Source organism: Leuciscus leuciscus (genome assembly GCF_965113295.1).
Source record: "Leuciscus leuciscus genome assembly, chromosome: 21".
In the NCBI taxonomy this organism is placed as follows: domain Eukaryota; kingdom Metazoa; phylum Chordata; class Actinopteri; order Cypriniformes; family Leuciscidae; genus Leuciscus; species Leuciscus leuciscus.
Genome location: NC_138745.1, coordinates 10,429,163 through 10,447,465, shown reverse-complemented (window position 1 = coordinate 10,447,465; position 18,303 = coordinate 10,429,163). Strand labels below are relative to the sequence as shown.

Below are 18,303 nucleotides of genomic sequence, written 5' to 3'. Positions count from 1 at the left end.
CCTCTGATTGGATATATATATATATATATATATATATATATAATTCTGTTCTTTAATGACGTTATTCTATTATGACGACATGAACAAAACATTTGTTACAGTATTCGTCTTTGTTAATGATAGTTAATAGAAATGCAGTTGTTCGTGTTAGTTCACAGTGCATTAATTATTGTTAACTAACACAACTTTTGATTTTAATCATTTATTAGTAAATTTTGAAATGAACATTAATTTAGATTAATAAATGTAGAAGTATTGTTCATTCTTTCTGAATTCATGTGAACTAAAGTAGTTAAATAATGTTAATTAATGAAACCTTATTATAAAGTGTTACCAATGTTTTATATCTCCATCCATTTATATGAGGTAAATAATTCTAGTGTGATATCAGATAAGGCTGACTCATTTTGAGTGATGCATCTGTGATGAGAAAGGCAGATTCTCATGGTCACAGCTAATTTTATTATTATGAAAATGTTGATGAATTTCTGTGTGCTGACTGCTGCTGTTTCTAGAAAAGATGGTTGTGGGCATTTATAGTTCTTCAACCTCTCAAAAATCAAAAGCCATTGAGCAGTTCAAGCCACAGGTTTTTCATGCCACTTCAATGAAAAGAAATTCTAATATAAGCACATATGCAATTTTATGTTGAAGAATGTGTATTTAATTTTTTATGACTTGCTTAGTATAAATAGCACATATTACATGTACCGGTATTTAATTTTTTTTTTATTATTATAATAATCAGGCACAGTGCAGTGTCTCTATAGACACAAACACCACCACACACTTCTAGTGGACCACTTCTAGTGGAGTCTTTTTTTTTTCTTTTCTTTTTTACATCCTGCATAGTACACCTTTAAAATGACCTTTGTTCAAACATAATTTACTAAATACCAAATAGTATGGTAAAATGAAAGAGTTTCTTTGAAAAAAATGTTAACAAAGCTGGAATTAGTATATTTGGTTACACTTTATTTTAAGGTGTCATTGTTGGGTTAGGGTAGGATTAGGGTTTGTTTGAGGGTTAGTTGCATGTAATTTACTGTTATTACTATGGTAAGTACATGTAACATATGTAACATGGACACTGTAACATATGTAACATGGACACTGTAAAATAATGTGTTACCATATTTTTCCAAAATCACATATTTTCAGTGCATATACTGCATTTGATTAAGAATTTGCTTATTCATGGAACAGGACAATCTTGTTAATAAAAACTTCAGGAAACTATTTTTGAATTGTTGAATCAAGGTTCATATGTTAATGAGCTGTGGCTTCTGAATTAATATTTAGCAGTTTGGTTTCATTAAATGGAGGAAGTTTTTGGTTGTGGTTGTTTGGTTTTGTGCTGCTTTTTTCTGTCTTAAGGATCTATTAGTAAAACATTTTCTATCTCTCTCCAGTTCGATGAAATGGCATGAAATATGCCTCAGTACTCCAGCAGCTATACTGGAGGTTCTCAATGCCTGGGAGAATGGAGTTTTATCAGTAGAGGCTGTTCAGGTGAGGACATTCATGGGGCCCTAACCAGGCTCAAAGACTCTAAAGCAATAAGAGTCATGAGTTGTGCCATATTGTCAGAATACATTTGTTTCATCTTTATGGCTGTAACTGAAGAAATCTCTTTCTCTTTCTGTGAGTGTAGAAGATCACTGATAACATCAAAGGGAAGGTGTGCAGTATGGCCATCTGTGCAGTGGCGTGGCTGGTGGCTCATGTTCGGATGCTAGGATTGGATGAGAGAGATAAACCTCAGACTATGATTCGTCAGCTCATGACTCCTATGTCAGGAGAAAACACTTTGCAGTTCTACCATGAGCGGTAGGGATCACTACATAACCACACTAAATCTTATGAAGTAAACTACAGGTCATGAGATCTGAAAAATGTTTATATTAAGATGATCTAAATTAATTGAAATGCTAAAAAAAAATCATACATTTAAGATGCAAACTGAAATTATATACATTTATATATATTAGTGCTGTCATTCGATTAAAAAGAATTTAACTAATTAATCGCACATTTTTTTTCCTGTAATTAATCGCGATTAAATACATTGGAGTTTTAATATTTGTATATTGTAATTTCATAGATACTCTCCAAATTAATGTAAAAACAACTTGGACAGTATATTTTAAATATTTGTTGTAATGGCATATTTTTATGAATGAAGGCCAGTATCACTGATACTAATACTGGTACTGATGTCTCTGTGAAATTGATAAAAACAAATATTAATTATACGCATTCTCATTTTTCTTTTGAATGGTTTAAAAGCATTTACATGAATAAGAGTGTGATCATATAATGTAACGGCAGCCAAAGATTACAGAAAAAACGGATGCTGCGTTAATTGCGTTAAATATTTTTTACGGTTTGAACTGAAAAAATGAATCGCATACGTTAACGCACTAATTTTGACAGCACATAAAATAATTTTTGAAAGTTGTGTGCCATGTACTGCCGTGTTTAGTTCCGGGTCTTCAAGATTTCTGACAGGTGTGTTTGATTAGGGTTGGAACTAAACACTGCTGATCGTGGTCCTCCAGGTACAGAATTGAATAGCCTTGAAAGACTGGTATTTGTCTCCCTCTTTCTCTCACACCTTCTCCAGTGTGGTGATCATGAGTTCTATCTTGGAGCACATGTGTGCTGATGTATTTCAGCAGACTGGACTGTCTCTGCGGCCAGCGGTCGAAGGTCAGGAGGTTATTCCCTACCGTAACCTTCTCCCAGCACGCCAGCCCATCCACCAGGCTCTGCAAACCCAGTTTAGGGAGGTTCTGGAGAAAGGCTGGGTGGACTCCCATGCATTTCATCTCTTTGAGAACCTACTACATATGGGAGGGGTTTTCTGGTTTACTAACAACCTGGTTAAGGTAAATGTGTTTGGGATTGCACTATTAAAGATTGAGGGAAATGAATTGCACCTGTAATCCGACTTTTGTGCATGTGTTTGTGTTGTAGGAGCTCCTGAAGGAGACCCGTAAAGAGTGGGCGTCTCGTGTGGTGGAGTTGCTGTACAGTATTTTCTGCCTGGACACACAGCAGATCACCCTCACCCTGCTGGGACACATTCTGCCACGTCTCCTCACTGACCCTGCCCATTGGCACAGCCTGGTTGATCCGCCTGGAAGAGCCCTGGCAAAGTATGGCCTTTTTTTCTCTTTTCTTTTTTAAATAGCATTTTGTGTTAAAATTGTGGTGAATACATTACACACTTTAAAGCACTTAAAGTACACTTACACTTAAGGTACACTTAAAGCAATAAGGTTTACTCACCCTCTTTTCATTCCAAATCTGTATGACTAAGGATAATTAAATGATATAGGATTCAAAATCTGTCATCATTTACTCGCCCTCAAGTTGTAACAAACCTGTATGAATTTCTTTCTCCTGGTGAACACAAATGAAGATATTTTGAAGTATATGGGTAACTAAACATTTATTATTTGCGCAGGCAGATTGAATGTAACTAAATTATAAACGAAATCCTAAGTTGGGTATAATTTTGTTTTATTATTTGTGTATAGTTCGTATTTTTAATATACAGTATTAATATTATACTACTTTTTATACTGAAAACATAAATATAACTGGTGGATTAATCAAAACAGGCACTCAGAACACCCTTCCAAGGGGGCAGCAGGATCCAAATTATTTAAATTAATGTATTATTATGAATACAATTTATGTAAATATTACTATTCATATATTAACATTAACTTAATTGAAATACCAAAAAACCCATACAATTAAAATATAAACTTTTTTTTTTATAATATTTTTTTCCCCATAACAATTTTTTTTTTTTTAAAGAACAATTCCAAAAGAGACACATGGTGGCTTAAAATTATTATTTTTAATATCTTATTATAAATACAATTTATATTGATTTTAATTTTATTATATTAAGATTATCTAACTTAATTTTATTTATTTATTTTTGTGCTTTTTTTTTTTGTTGATTTGAACATGATTCATAAATAGGGTTGGGAACCGAAAATTGGTTCTTATCCAGAACCATTAGTGTTTTTGTAAAATGCCGGATCCGTGCAAAATTCCTAAGTTTCGGTTCCGAAAACGGTTCTGGTGCAATGTGTGGGCGAAGTGCTGGGAACTCATCCTTTAATGGCGACGTCTCACCTCATGAATATTAAAATAGTAATTAATGCACTGGCCCTCGTTCTACTCGTATACGCATTGCGTCAGATAGCAACCAGAACAGAGTAAATCACCTTTTGAAAGTGTATCGATTACATCTGATGCTTCAAAACAATCATAAGATGACTGTTAAAGCTGCAGTCTGTAACTTTTTTTTTTTTTCTGTTCAGAATTTACTAAATTTATATAATGAGCAAGTACATCATGAATGCCTTTTTTCAAACCGTGTTTTTGTCTTATCCTGAATCACTATGGTAAGCCTGTAATAAGCGTTTAGACTCGGACTACTTTACACCGGTCGGGTCGGCAGATCTTTTTATTAAAGCTGCCGTCGGCAAGTCTGGCAGATTGGGTCGATTAGCCAAAATTTTGAATGTTTACAACTCTCATGCCCCTCCCCACTACCAGCGAGTACCCTCCCATCGAGGTCGTGCTCGTCAGTGCGTCACTGTGCGTGTGTACCTGATTTTCTGTGAACGCGTCCGTCTCTTCAGCATCTATCAACACCATGGACTCGGAGGTAGGCTGCCCTGGCTAATCTATCCATAGATAGCAATAACCGAGGAATTGGAAGCTTGTTAGTAGATTTTCTCTCCGCCATCACGCTACATGCAATCTCCAGGCGAACTTCAGGCGTGGCGTGTGCATGTGATATTAACGTGCGCGAGTGAGGGGGGATCTGTGGCGTGTGCACGACATGTGATTGACAGTCAGATCTCACACCCCCCTGCGCTGATTGGACCTGATGAAGCGGGAGCGCTGGATTTTTGCAAAACAAATAACACGCTCCAGGTGGAGTTAGAAGCTCGGGTTTTTTTCTAAAACCACCTTATTTATGTTGTTCTGTCGGATTATAGTGTCGATTACACTGAATATGATCAAAAATTTTTTGCCGACGGCAGCTTTAACTGCTAGAGCGCTGATTCATCCAGTAATGAAACAAGTGAAGTCTTTATCAATCAATCATACAAACTGATCTAAAAAATATTATTATTAAAAATATTATGTTTCACCTGTCTGGATCTTACATGTGTGTTCAAGCATATTCTACCCCTTCTGAGAGGGTATTCTCCACTGATAGAGATACAATAAGCTATAGGAGAGGTCCCAAATTATCCTAGAGAATGCAGAAATGTTTATTTTCCTTCAGAAAAATTTTTTTTTGGAAAAATTGCTAAATATGTTGAATTTGTTGACATTACCAGTCTGTTAAACTCATTTGACAAGTATAAGACATAACATACAAAAAGGATTGTGCATTTTCCTCTTACTACTATTTTTTTTTTTTATCGGGAACCGGAACCGGAACCGGAATATTTCTTACGATTCCCAACCCTATTCATAAATGAATGATGAATTTATGTATGAATGAAGTCTGAAGTTCTTTACTCTTTTCCTCTTTTGGCTTGCTTTCTTTCATCTGCTTCCTCTTTTTTTCAGTCTGAGATTCAAAACGGACATCCGTTGTGATGAATATGAAGTTGTCAGGCTTTTTCCTTGGTTTCTCTTCTTTTTTTCTTTTTTTGTTAGAGTTAGTTAAGTGAACATTTATTATGAAGTCAATCACCCTTACTAGATGTAAACCTTTCATCTGACAGAATTTGCGTGGGGGAACACCTGCTTTAAGGCAGAGGAGAGACTACATTTTAAATGTCTTTTCTGTCAACCTTTCAAAGTAAACTAGCATGTAGATGGGTGAATGACAGATAAGAATTTAAAATGTGAGAAAAAAATAATACTACTGTATAGTGTTGTGTATGTAATGCAATTGTGATGCATGTACACATTTCAAGAATGTAATTAACAATTTTTTTGGTGAATCAGATCTGTTTCCCCATGAAAAGGTAATTCCTGGATAACATAATTCATTTTTTAATTACAGGGTTCGTACAAGGTGGTTAAAGTGCTTGAAGTACTTGAATTTGACTTTTTGGATATGTAAAAAACAAATATTGCATCACAATAAGTGTAATTGTGATTGTCAAAACATTTGGTAACTAAATAGAATTTTATGAAGTTTAGTGACATGTTACAATGTTTACATTGTACAATGACTGGTAGGATACAGTTTTTATTATTGCTTGACAAAAATGTCAAGATTTCAATTCCATTCTTGTGATTTGATTCCGATTTTGATTCAATATTGACTACTTTGGATACATGTTTATTTTAAATTTTATTAAAAAAAAATAATCTCACCTAATGCTGTAAACATAGAGAGCCCAATCTGCTGGTAATGGTATTATTAAAGGTTAAAAATAACAAATGAAATTAAATATAATGCAGTTTTTGTTATAATAACAATTATTTAATGACATAAGTAAAAATATAATAAATATGTAATATAGTGCTCAGCAAAATCTCCTCTCTAGCTATTTTTTCTATTCAATTAACATGCTATGGTCATTAAATGGCTTTCCTGAGGTAAATGTAACGTTATGTGACATAATTGTTCTCCTGCTATTATATATTGACCTCTTTCCGTGGTTGAAAAACACTAATTGGTCGATATTATGTATACTTTCGGTAAGTTGTACTGCATCTTTAAATAAAAAAGTAACCGATGATCGGTTCACGTGCACTTGAACTGAGGCGCTCAGCGATCTGTCACGTCACATTTACAAGCGCCAAACGTATTTTTGTCTGCATTTCGTAATAAAATTGACGGAATCTAAGAGCTGAGAATTAGTTTAATATTAAAAGTACCTCTTTGCGCCGCAATTTTTCTGTGTGTGAGTGAGAAAATGGATGTGTGGCGTGAGAGCGTGTGAAAAGTGTCAATTGCGTGAGTCTCACGCTCAATGCGTGAGAGTTGGCAGCCCTCAGACATCAGTGGAAAGTTTGTAGTTCAGTCGGATGTCAATGGCAAATAAAATAAAATAAAACGAGGCATGTAGCTTATTATTAACGTTAACTGACGAGAGAGAGCGCACTTCTGTTGAATGCTCTTGATTGCTGATCGTTCACTCAGTCAGCACGTGTTATTTGGATGAAAACTAAATCGTAAATGTAAGTAAAGTAAAACATGAACAGTTAACGTTACCCGATTTATGTATAACGAGTGATTCCCTACATTATTACTGGACGTTTGCAGGTCAAGAAGTTCCGTGAACACAAACATCCAAATCGCGCGCCCTGCAAACCAGCGTCTCAGCGCGCGAATACTGAATTAAATTGTCTTTCACGTCTTGCGCTTGTACGGACGAATTCACACAAAATTATGTAAAAACGCTCGTCTTGGCGAGTATCCTAGTAAACAAAAGTCGGTTATATCCATAGACAGTATATAATATCTCAAGTGAACGTAGCCATATTCAAATGCTTTCGGTCTTAAAGGGGCAGCAGTTTAATAAACCTGCTGCTGTTTTAATGTTAATCAAACAAAGGACAAAGAAATTACAAAGAATTACTCACTGCTCTTGACTAAATAGGCTACCCTTTTCAACTTTACAAAAATATCCATCTATATTTAATGGATACAGTAATGAATATGCAATTTTTTCACATTTGATTACTTTATAAAAATTTCTGTACTGTTAGATCTACCCCAAAAACTCTAAAAACACTGTTTATTTCATTTGTAGCCTTTCTTTGATTGTTCTTTTGTATTCGATTGTAAGTCGATTATTTGTTCTTATTTTGTTACTGACTGCTTACCTTTAATGTTTTAAATTCACATTAATTAGGCTGGTAGTTTTTGTTGTAGTATCAAAATTGGATTAAATAATTGGTATTTCACTGGCGTCTAAACATTTGTACCATTGACCCGATCCTCAGCACTGAGCCCTGCTGGAGCAGCTCTAGTCTAAATATGTTCTGTGCTATTAAATGAAAGATAAAATATGACAAATATTATATATCATTTAATAGAATGAACAGTGACAGTAACAGAAGCTCATACAATGCAACTTAGCAGGCTTAATTAAGCATCAAAATAACTGAAGGAAATATATATTTCATGAACAAATTAAGCCAACTAATATTATTTAAATTCCTTTGGTTTATCTACTAATACATTTAAAAATTACAAATGCAGTGAAAATTCAGGGATCAGTTACGGTATCGGTATCGGCGAGTACCAAAAATGAAAGTAACGTATCGGACTCGTTCTGCAAAAAGTGGTATCGGTGCATCCCTAATTAAAAATATTTAGATTTTTTTTGTTGTTGTTGTTGAAAAAATACAATCCTTTCACGCTAAATTAACGCTGCAGCCCGTCTGAGATATAGAGCTATTTTGCATGGCTATGAGCATGATATTAAGTATATAAGTATAAAATACAACTTTCCTTCTTCAGGTCAATCATATATTCATGGGGAAAAAAATCAGTTTCAATATCCTTTCAATGGTTAAGGGGATTTCCCATGCCTGACTGCGCTGGTCAATGGATTGAAGTGAAACATCAGATACCATATATGTACTAAAAAAAAAAATTAAGATATTGTTTAAGTGCTGATTGAAGTCCTTGAAATCCAAAAAAGTAGTGCTTGAAAAGTCCTTGAAAGTCCTGTAATTTATGTCCTGATATCCATAATTGGAGGTCAACAAACAATTAGTGCTCGGAAAACTACATTTTAATCACAATTAATATAATCAATTTCATATAGACATGGGCTAATTTTTGGCTGCTGATAACTCAAAATTCAGAACCAAATAAATAAAAAAAAAAGCTGGAAAATGTTTAAAAATGTTTTCCAATAAAGTAAGATTTGTTTTATCCTTAACTCAACAAAAAACTGAATTGTGTAATCTAACACACAAATATGGGTTACATTAATTTCCTGTGTCATTGTTAGACGGAAGGACATTCTGCAATATTTTTCAGGATTATCATACAAACCATCCTAGGTATAATTTTTCTTTCCAACACTCAAACTTGAAACAAAGTAAGAGACACTGACACGTTTTTAATGATTTAAAAAAAAAAGTTTAATCAACATTTTTGATAAATTTTTTATGTAAATTAATTCAGCCAACACTTAAATGCAACAGAATTTCATACATTTTGTAATAAAACATTTAATACTAAACATACATTTTGTACCTTCATTTGATTTGGTAATAAGATTACCTACATTAGAAATTATACTCACTGAATGAGTGACATTGTAAGTATTCACGTAACCATTTGTGTAACAATCGTATTTAATCATCAAATTCACAGCACTGTTAATGAAGGGAAGATTGGAACTTTTGAACATTTCCAAATGAACTTCAGACATTTCTGTTCTGTGACACTGAAGATTGGAACCTTTGACACCCAATGAGTGTTGGCATGTGACTACCACATGTTTTGGAATTTCTCCCAGTCTGGGATACATAGTTGTGACGGGCGGTTTGTTAATGGCTCAGACTCCGATAGGATGGCTTCTGTTCTGTGACACTGAAGATTCAAATAAGCTTCATCTTCATCTTGTCTTAGGATGTCCTCTTCTGACACCTAAAAGTACTTGATTGAAGAGGCTGTGCTCTGTAAAGCTTTATAGAGCTCTTTTGGTGTCTGAATATCTTCTCCCATTTTCACCCTCTGATCAGCAGCGCCACCCACGCCATCTTGACCCTTTCCCACTGTAGCCATGTGGTGGTGGTGTTCTGTTCTTGAGGAGCTATTTCCACTTCTTTGCAACAGCACTTACACAGACACGATACATACAATCCTTTCTTAGAGGATCACGCACAATGGATGCCACCAACTCTGAAATCCTTGCCACCTTTACAAAGCCATTTTGAAATAGTTTCTCCACAAGCATCTAGACGTTTTCGTGGTCAATGCAGGCGCATGTATTGCGATCACTTGTTTTAGTTTCCGTTATGTAGAAGGGGCACAAGCGCACAAACTGTCTGTATGACAAGTGTGAGTTCCTTTTGTGTTTCTTTATTGTATTGTAAATGTAACTCTTTCATTGGTTTGTGTAGGACTCCTCTTTGAACTGTCTCTTTTTTTTTTTCCTGGTAGAAGTCTACTATTTGCATCCTTACACAGGAAGTGAGTAACCTCTGCCTTCTTTACTGCAGCAAGCTTCTTGGCTCCATGTGACTTGCGTTTTTCATTGATGTGCTCTACTATTGGTTTGTTAAACATTTTCTTAGTTTCTCTTTTTTTTTTTTTTTTTTGACAGAGCAAGTTGTCTTTGAAGTTTTACTATTTCATTCTTTAGTTTATTTTTGTTTGCGTTTTTTTGTTCGCACGTTGCCATCATTTCTTTCTGGAGTAGACGAAGCAAGTGACTGGACATTCTCTTGAGGGCTCTCTGGGTTGCGGTTCTTCGAGATTAGACTCATTCATTGAGACTGGAGTGTCGTTCATTAATTGATCTGCTTTAATCTTTCCCTCCAATTCCTCTGGTTTACCCTCTGGTTTACCCAATTTGGGAATTGACCTTGATTTGTAGTAGCTACACACAATAATAATGAGTATTAGATGCAGGTTGTAATTACATCAATTTCATTACAATCATATTTTCAAAATATTACAGTAAATCTTTAAAACTATAATGCTTCATAAACAATGGCCAAGGGTATAGTCCAACACATTATACAGCTAAAACATTTATGGCGCTTTTCCACTACACAGTACCGGCTCGGCTCGACTCAACTCGCCTTTGTTTGGTTTTCCACTATGTAAAAGTTGTACCTGTACCTGCTTCCAGGTACTTTTTTTCGTACCACCTCCAGCGAGGTTCTGAGCGAGCTGAGGCGATACTAAAATGTGACGTGAAAACACGGCAGTCTGCTGATTGGTCAGAGAGAATCATCACTATTCACTGCGTCATCATTGCACGCGCCAGACGGAGTATCCTGAATAAAAAACAGCAAAAACAAAACCATCTAAAAACAGCATACACTCGATTTCCTCCATTGTCCTGTGTGTGTGGGTAGCGGGTGTGTGTCGCGTAGAAGAAGTCACGGCAGTTTCCTACGGCGTCGCTATGACGACCAGGTACCATTGTGGAGGTACTTTCTGCAGTGGAAAACGGAGCGAAAAGCTAGGCGAGTCGTTTGGCGCTTTTCCATTACCAGTACCAGCTCAACTCGACTCGAGTTGAGCTGGTACTGGTAATGGAAAAGCGCCATTAGGCTTATTGCAAATGAGTGTTATTTTAATTAAGTTTGCTTGTTACTGACACATTATCATTCCACTGAGTCATCACTATAATACCTTGCTCTCTTTCTTCCAAGATACTCAGCCATAGCTTCTGCATCTGCGTTTATCCTGGCTCTGAATCGTCTCTGCCTCTCTTTATTAGAGAGAGGCATCTGGAAGGACAGAATTGACCTTAAAACACCAGAAGCTATATCAAAGCTTTAATAAAATGTTGATGTATTAATAAATATGATTACATTATTCATGATTTGACCATTAACATTACACAATTCAATTCAGTGATAATGACCCATGTGACATCATATGAAATCAAGATGAATGACAGGAAAAATATGGCAAAAAACATACAATTATGTAAATCATGTTAATAATAACTATAATAACTATGCCTAAAAGTTTACAAATGTTAATTAAAAACTAGATTGCTATGCATTATGTCATTCTGGATAACGGATGGCATGTCCTGGTTAACAGAGTTTTTTTTTTTTGTTATCCAAGAATGATATGTTATCCAGGAATGACAAAACAAATGTGTTTCTTTATAATCAGGCACTAACTTAACCACCTATGGAAAACTACATCTTAGCTATCATCACTTTAAGGTAATCTTTTAGATCAAATAGATAGTTTTTGGTAACACTTTATTTTACAGTGTCCTTGTTATGTATGTTACATGTACTTACCGTAGTAATAACAGTAAATTATGCACAATTACATGCAACTAACCCTCAACCAAATCCTAATCCTACCCTAACCCTAGAGTAAGTACATGTAGTTAATTAATATTACTCAGTACTTAAATGTATAATTATATAACCTATTTAATTATGTAACCTAGTTTTTTTTTTATATAAAAACATTATAAATGTTTTATTAGTGTTATCCAAAAGGACACATGATATTGCTACAAAGTGCACCAGTGACCAAAAAGGTCAAAATATCAACATTTTATGTCACTTTAGTGATGCTTACTGACCTTTGCACATGTTCTGGTGCTCCTTCATGGTCTTCTTTTTGATACAATATTATGTCACATGACATACCAAAATGCATTATGGTCCAAAATGGTCATTGATGTCTGTTATCCACCGGGCCTGCACCGGGCCTGCGTTTCCACTGTCGGGCCAGAAGCTCCACAGTGCTTCACTAAAACACGCCCGTAACACGGCTCTCTGGAACAACGTCACACTAACCCATTCACCAACAAATTGAAGTTTTATCAGAAAACGAATCAGAAATCACTGGAAACAGCGTTGAAAACAAACATGATAAAAGCGGCCGTTTGCTGGCATTTTTGTTGTTTACTTGAATATTTAAAACCCAAGCATCGATGTTTTACCACAGGTTTACAATAAAAAGTGATACATTGATCATAATGAATTAATTTGTCAAAATTGCACATTAGTCACTCAGAAATAAATTACCGTTAGGTCTATTTCACAAAAGAAAGAAGACACACTTACTAATTCAGTCGCGTCTGTTACTGTTTATCTGGTAGTTAAAGGACATAGTTACATCACATTTAGAAAGAATGATAATTTCTACAAATATATGCCACCAAAAATACGACCTGAGGAGCTTTAGCAGCACTCTCTCGACTCCCATACAGATATTTTCAGTCAGAGAAACAGAAGCTCCCGAAAAAAAAGTTGCTTTATTTTATGATAGTCCGGTATAAAGAGACGAGACGTAGGCTACTGACCGATAAAATAAAAACATGATTGTGATAGCCTTTATGATTGGTCTGATTTCTTCAAGCGTATGTTTTTTTACTATGCGTATCTTCAAGCGTTTACTATGTTTACTATGGTAATGGTTAGCGCGCATAGTCTTTTGCATCACAAACACAAGGCATTCAAACATGAACGCGAGTTAAATTATTTTAAAAGTCTTTAATGCTGACAGAATCATCCGGCGCTGCCGTCTCCCGACTCAGGTGAACTCCGCCTCTGTTCGTAACCACTCCTCTAGCCCGAGCTGGCCCGCTCTGGCCCAAGGTATTCGACGGGCCAGAAATCCTGGCCGCTGGCCCCGAGTAAGCCCCGATCAAGCCCCGGAAGTGACAGTGGAAACGCGACTGGCCCTGGCACGCACTAGCACGGCCCGGCCCTGGCCCGACAGTGGAAACGCGGCTGAAAACATTTATTGAAAACATAAATAGAATTATGCCCAAGTAGATTTTAAATACTTTATATTTTTGTCATTTTTGTATTCAGATTTTAAGCTGGGACAGTTACCCGGTATGACATTTTGGGACTTTTGAGTTCAATAGTTCCTTAAGGATTAATTATTTATAATGAATTCTCACATGAGTAATTAAAGAGAGGGAAGTTGAGTCATTTAATGAAGTGCTTTTAAAAATGTATAATTTAAAAAAAAATATTTGTAAAATATTATGAATATGCTTTGGACACCAGAATTGACACGCCACGTCATTGACCCAGATGTTAACTTCAAAATGAACTAAAAGCCACAGAAATCCTATTTTGATTTCATAAAGTCTTTATGAAAAAATGATAATGTGTGTGCGGGTGTGTGTTATAGGTTGTCAGTGTGGTGTGCTCTCAGTTCTTACTCGTCTCATCATAAGGGTCAAGCATCGGCACGACAGCGCAAGAGACAACGTGAGGATATAGAGGTTGGTTACACTGTTTCTTACACAGCTTATGTTTTAAATTGCCTCTGTTATGCTTTTGTAAAGATTCCTAATTTTGTTTTGGATGTCTCCTACTAGGAGACCTAATAGGTTTACATGCATACAGGGTCAAAAAACACCTACACTTTTTCATGATATATACATATATATATTGTAGCATCACCTCCTTTCTCACAGTGTCTGAAAAGGTTTGATAAAGTATTTGGTCTCTCTAAACCCTCACCTTTCAGAGAGCCTACTCTGCTCTGATTGGTCAGAATGCCTAGTCTGTTGTGATTGGTCTACTGCTTACAGCGTGTGTCAGTAAGGAAATGCCTATTTGAATGACTGTATCTAAATTTCTGCTCCAGAGGCTTCCTTAGCACTTGAGCCACAGTGATATGAACAGTTACAATTTTACCATATCAATTTGAGCCCGGGTCCTCATCCTTGATAATTGCTTGCTAAAGTGGATTTGCTTTCACAGCGCAGAAAACTGTGTCTTCTCAAAATGTCGACAACAAATAAACAACAAATAAAAAAATAGCCCAGTCCTCGGCTACAACTGGTGTTTGAGGACGAGTCAAAAGTAGATGTTGTTCGCGGGCAGCCTATGAAGACCATAGGCTGGCATTATACAAATTTGTTACAAACCTACGTAGGTCTGGGCAGGAAGTAAGACTGGAATTACTGATGACTCGTTTCCGGCAGTTCAAAATCATTTTTTTTTTCTTTGGGAGACAGATAATAACTCCATTTAACTTTGTTAACATGTTAACTTTGATCTTTAGAACTTTTCAGACCTTTACATTCACAAACATCTGTATTACACACTAGATGAAAGGTAATGTCTGAAAGCATAATGGGGCACTTTAACTGAACTCAGTCATGCTGTGTATGCTTGCAGACATTTGCATAATTAACACATGTATGTCTTACCCCTTTAGCGCATACTTCTTAAAACTTAAACTAAAATTTAAGTCTCACTCATTGTTCTCTCATTGGTTGTAGGACTACACCAGCCTGTTCCCTTTGGATGACACACAGCCATCTAAACTGATGCGTCTGCTTAGCTCCAATGAGGACGAGACTGTCATGCTGTCCAGTCCAGGTCATTTCCTGCCTGCCCCACTTAACACAAGCTGCACAAAAAACAACAACTGCATTAGAATCACGTCCATCTGAGGATTAATGTGCGATTTTTATCAATCAGTCAATCTAGAAACTTGTTAACCAAATCTGCCTATGCTGCAATAATACAAAGATGTCAATTTTGCAGAAAAATCCCCACAAAAATGCAACATAGCTTGTGATAGTTTTGAGCTTCCTGTGGCAGTATCACTCAATATGCCCATGACACAATGGATGAAACTAATTTGCCAAAAATAATTTGGCAAAGACAAACCAAAAAACATTTTTGTTCATTTCCTTCATTTAGATTAAGATTATTTGCTGAATTCATACAAATATTTTTAAATGCCTTTAAGATTACTGTTACTTCACTAAAATTATAGACTTTTTTTTTTTCTCCCTGTTCTAATCTTGTACTAATCTGGACAACGATTGAAACTTTGAATTGGTAGCACTTCTCACATTATTGTCTGTTTAGGGTGAATCGCTTGTTGCATTCCTCATTTGTAAGCCACTTTGGATAAAAGCATCTGCTCAATGAATAAACGTAAATGGATCGATAGAAAATAGAAAGTGAGAATATCGAGAAAACTGTATTGTTATAAGAAGTTTCTGGAAGCATTGACTATTTTGTCACTTTCACAAAAAAAGAGCTGAAAATGAAAGTGTTGATTTTAATCATGCAGTAAACCGAGAAAGGGAAGTATAGTGAAATCCGCTTTGATAGCCACTGTGACATAGTACAATTTTTTTTACGGTTTCTACGTATGTTACAACATTTTGGTCTGTTAAAACTGACACTAAATAAACTGATGTTATCTTTCTAGGTGACCGTTCCATGAGCACTTCACTGTCTGCCTCTCAGCTTCACACCGTCAATATGAGAGACCCTCTCAACAGAGTGCTAGGTTTGTGCTGCATATCTGATGAACATTTAGTCCCACTATATAGATTAAATAACATGGTATTACCATCTCTGTACTGTAGTACAGCCACTGCACTACCTCTTACAAGCCGTGCTTACAAGCAGATTCTTGTCTCTCTCTTTTTTTTTTTTTTTTTAGCAAATCTGTTCCTGTTGATTTCTTCTCTTTTGGGGTCTAAGACAGCAGGCCCTCACACACAGTTTGTTCAGAGCTTTATCGAGGAGTGTGTGGAGTGCTCAGAACAGGGCAGCCGGGGCAGTATCTTGCAATTTTTGCCCTTTACCATGGTGAGGGAATCATCTACAGTACTATACATGCACAACACACACACTGATATACATTCAGCATTCTGGTAAAGCTGCACAATTAATCGTATTTGAATCATGATATCTGCGAGTCTGCGATATTTGCCTGCTTGATATTTATAATTTGACCTTTGTCAAGAGTTTAAATCATCCCCCAATCAGAGCTTTTCTATGGATACATTTCTGCCCAGTGTTCTACTTAATCTTCCCAACCTGGCAACCATGTGCACATGCTCTCTCTGCACTGCATAAAGCGCTGATGATCTGAAAACACTGACAAACATGTTTGTTGGAGTTTAGCGATCTTCATTGCGATTATTCTGCTCAAAAGAAAGCTTAATACAGCCAAACTGTGTTCATTCATGGGGCCGCTTTTGCTATTTGCTATGACTAAATCTAGGATCATACATTCTCAGTGACTGACTTTAATAAATCCAAACAAAAACTTGACTATGTTTGCGATTGTGGATGCACTTGTGTAGCCTCTGTGCTACAATACAAAGTTTTGTTGTTTTAATAGGAAAAAATTTACAATTTGGAATATCTGGAATTAATATTAAGAATTAAGGTTTTACCATTTTTCATAATGTTGAGAGTGTGTTGATGTAAATAATACATATAATAATTCAGGAAACTAGATGAGATAAAATAAACCCTGCGTATGAGTTGGCGTTCTCTTGATTTGTGCTTATATGAATGTGCAAAAATTCGAATGAAATGTAAAAAGAAATGGTAACACTTTATTTACATTAAATTGTGCATATTTGCATGCAATTACCTCTAAACTAAAGCGAAACCCAATGTTGTTAATTGATATTACTAAGTACTTAAATGAATAATTGCACTGTAACAAGGACAACGTAAAATAAAGTGTAACCAAAGAAAATTCTCAAATGAGAAGCCTTGATCAATAATCAAAATCGGTTACACTTTGTTTTAAGGTGTCATTGTTACAGTGTAATTATACATTTAAGTACTGAGTAATATTAATTAACAACATGTACTTACTATAGGGTAGGGTAGGGTTTGGTTTAGAGTTAGTTGCATGTAATTGTGCATAATTAACTGTTATTACTACTACAGTAAGTACATTGGAAGGACACTGAAAAAAAGTTATCTCAATTTTTTTTATTGGCATAAATTATTATTATCAGTTAAAATTATCATTCAGCTCTTAATTTTAGTATGGAAAACCTTTACTTTTTGAATATGTCTTCACAGATTTCAGAACTGGTGAAGCTTCAGGCACTTGCAAAACCCAAAACTGTGCTGTCCATCACAGACTTGAGCCTTCCCCTGGGCCGGAGGATGGCAGCTAAAGCCATCGCTGCTCTATAGAGGACATTCACTCCAGCACGCCTATAGGAATATGTGGCTTTGATGGGTGTGCAAGAGTGAGGAAACCGCTACGACCTCCCTTCCCAAAAGAGTAATTTCTCATCATCTACATAGGCTTCCAGTAACTACTGGGGGTTGGGGTGGGTTGTGATGTTGCGTTTACGTCTGTCGTCTTGAGGACAGCTCAGTGTTAGTTCTGATTTGACACACAGAGAGTAGCTGGCAGCTGACTGTTCACATTAATTTGACATTTATTTCCATCACTCAGAAGTGGAAACAAAGTAACATTGTGGTATAATGTTTGTTTTTATAAATGTTTTAACAGTTCATGCATTATTGCCTGTTGACAACTTTGTGTTTTTATAAACAATGACTGTGATTTGGATTTTCTGCAAAATACGAGAACTCTAAAATTGTGTATTTTTACTAAAATTCCAATAAAATGGTCAAATTGTTGGAGATGTAAGTGTCTTTTTAAAAATTTGTCTTGATATGTTGCACACTACGCCTGTCAACAAACATGAGCAAAAGTGTTTGTTCAGCAGCGGTTACTTGTTAGATTTCCACTGAACATTCAGAATCATCTCTGGTTTCACACTAAGAAATATCTGTCTGTGGATAATATGTACCGTTAGATATTATCTGTGTTCATTGGAACAACTAATGGGAGGGGGTGTATTATAGCAT

The 18,303-nt window shown here is 35.7% G+C and overlaps 1 protein-coding gene and 1 long non-coding RNA gene across 3 annotated transcripts in view; both read left to right on the top strand.

The window, feature by feature from the left end:
- The window catches only part of med24 (mediator complex subunit 24), a 30,138-nt gene extending 12,063 nt beyond the window's left edge, over positions 1 to 18,075 (top strand). For both annotated transcript variants that reach the window (XM_082152260.1, XM_082152261.1), the window contains exons 18-26: positions 1,413 to 1,512; positions 1,655 to 1,830; positions 2,627 to 2,891; positions 2,980 to 3,161; positions 13,826 to 13,919; positions 14,928 to 15,027; positions 15,875 to 15,955; positions 16,112 to 16,260; positions 17,500 to 18,075. In XM_082152260.1, coding sequence (XP_082008386.1) covers positions 1,413 to 1,512; positions 1,655 to 1,830; positions 2,627 to 2,891; positions 2,980 to 3,161; positions 13,826 to 13,919; positions 14,928 to 15,027; positions 15,875 to 15,955; positions 16,112 to 16,260; positions 17,500 to 17,616 — 1,264 coding nt within the window. In that variant the 3' untranslated portion in view covers positions 17,617 to 18,075. The remainder of the gene's footprint in view (positions 1 to 1,412; positions 1,513 to 1,654; positions 1,831 to 2,626; positions 2,892 to 2,979; positions 3,162 to 13,825; positions 13,920 to 14,927; positions 15,028 to 15,874; positions 15,956 to 16,111; positions 16,261 to 17,499) is intronic.
- Positions 4,375 to 8,345, top strand: LOC309485457. The gene is made up of 2 exons (XR_014201200.1): positions 4,375 to 4,506; positions 5,092 to 8,345. It is a non-coding gene; the product is annotated as an uncharacterized lncRNA (long non-coding RNA).
- Positions 18,076 to 18,303: the final 228 nt, after the last annotated feature.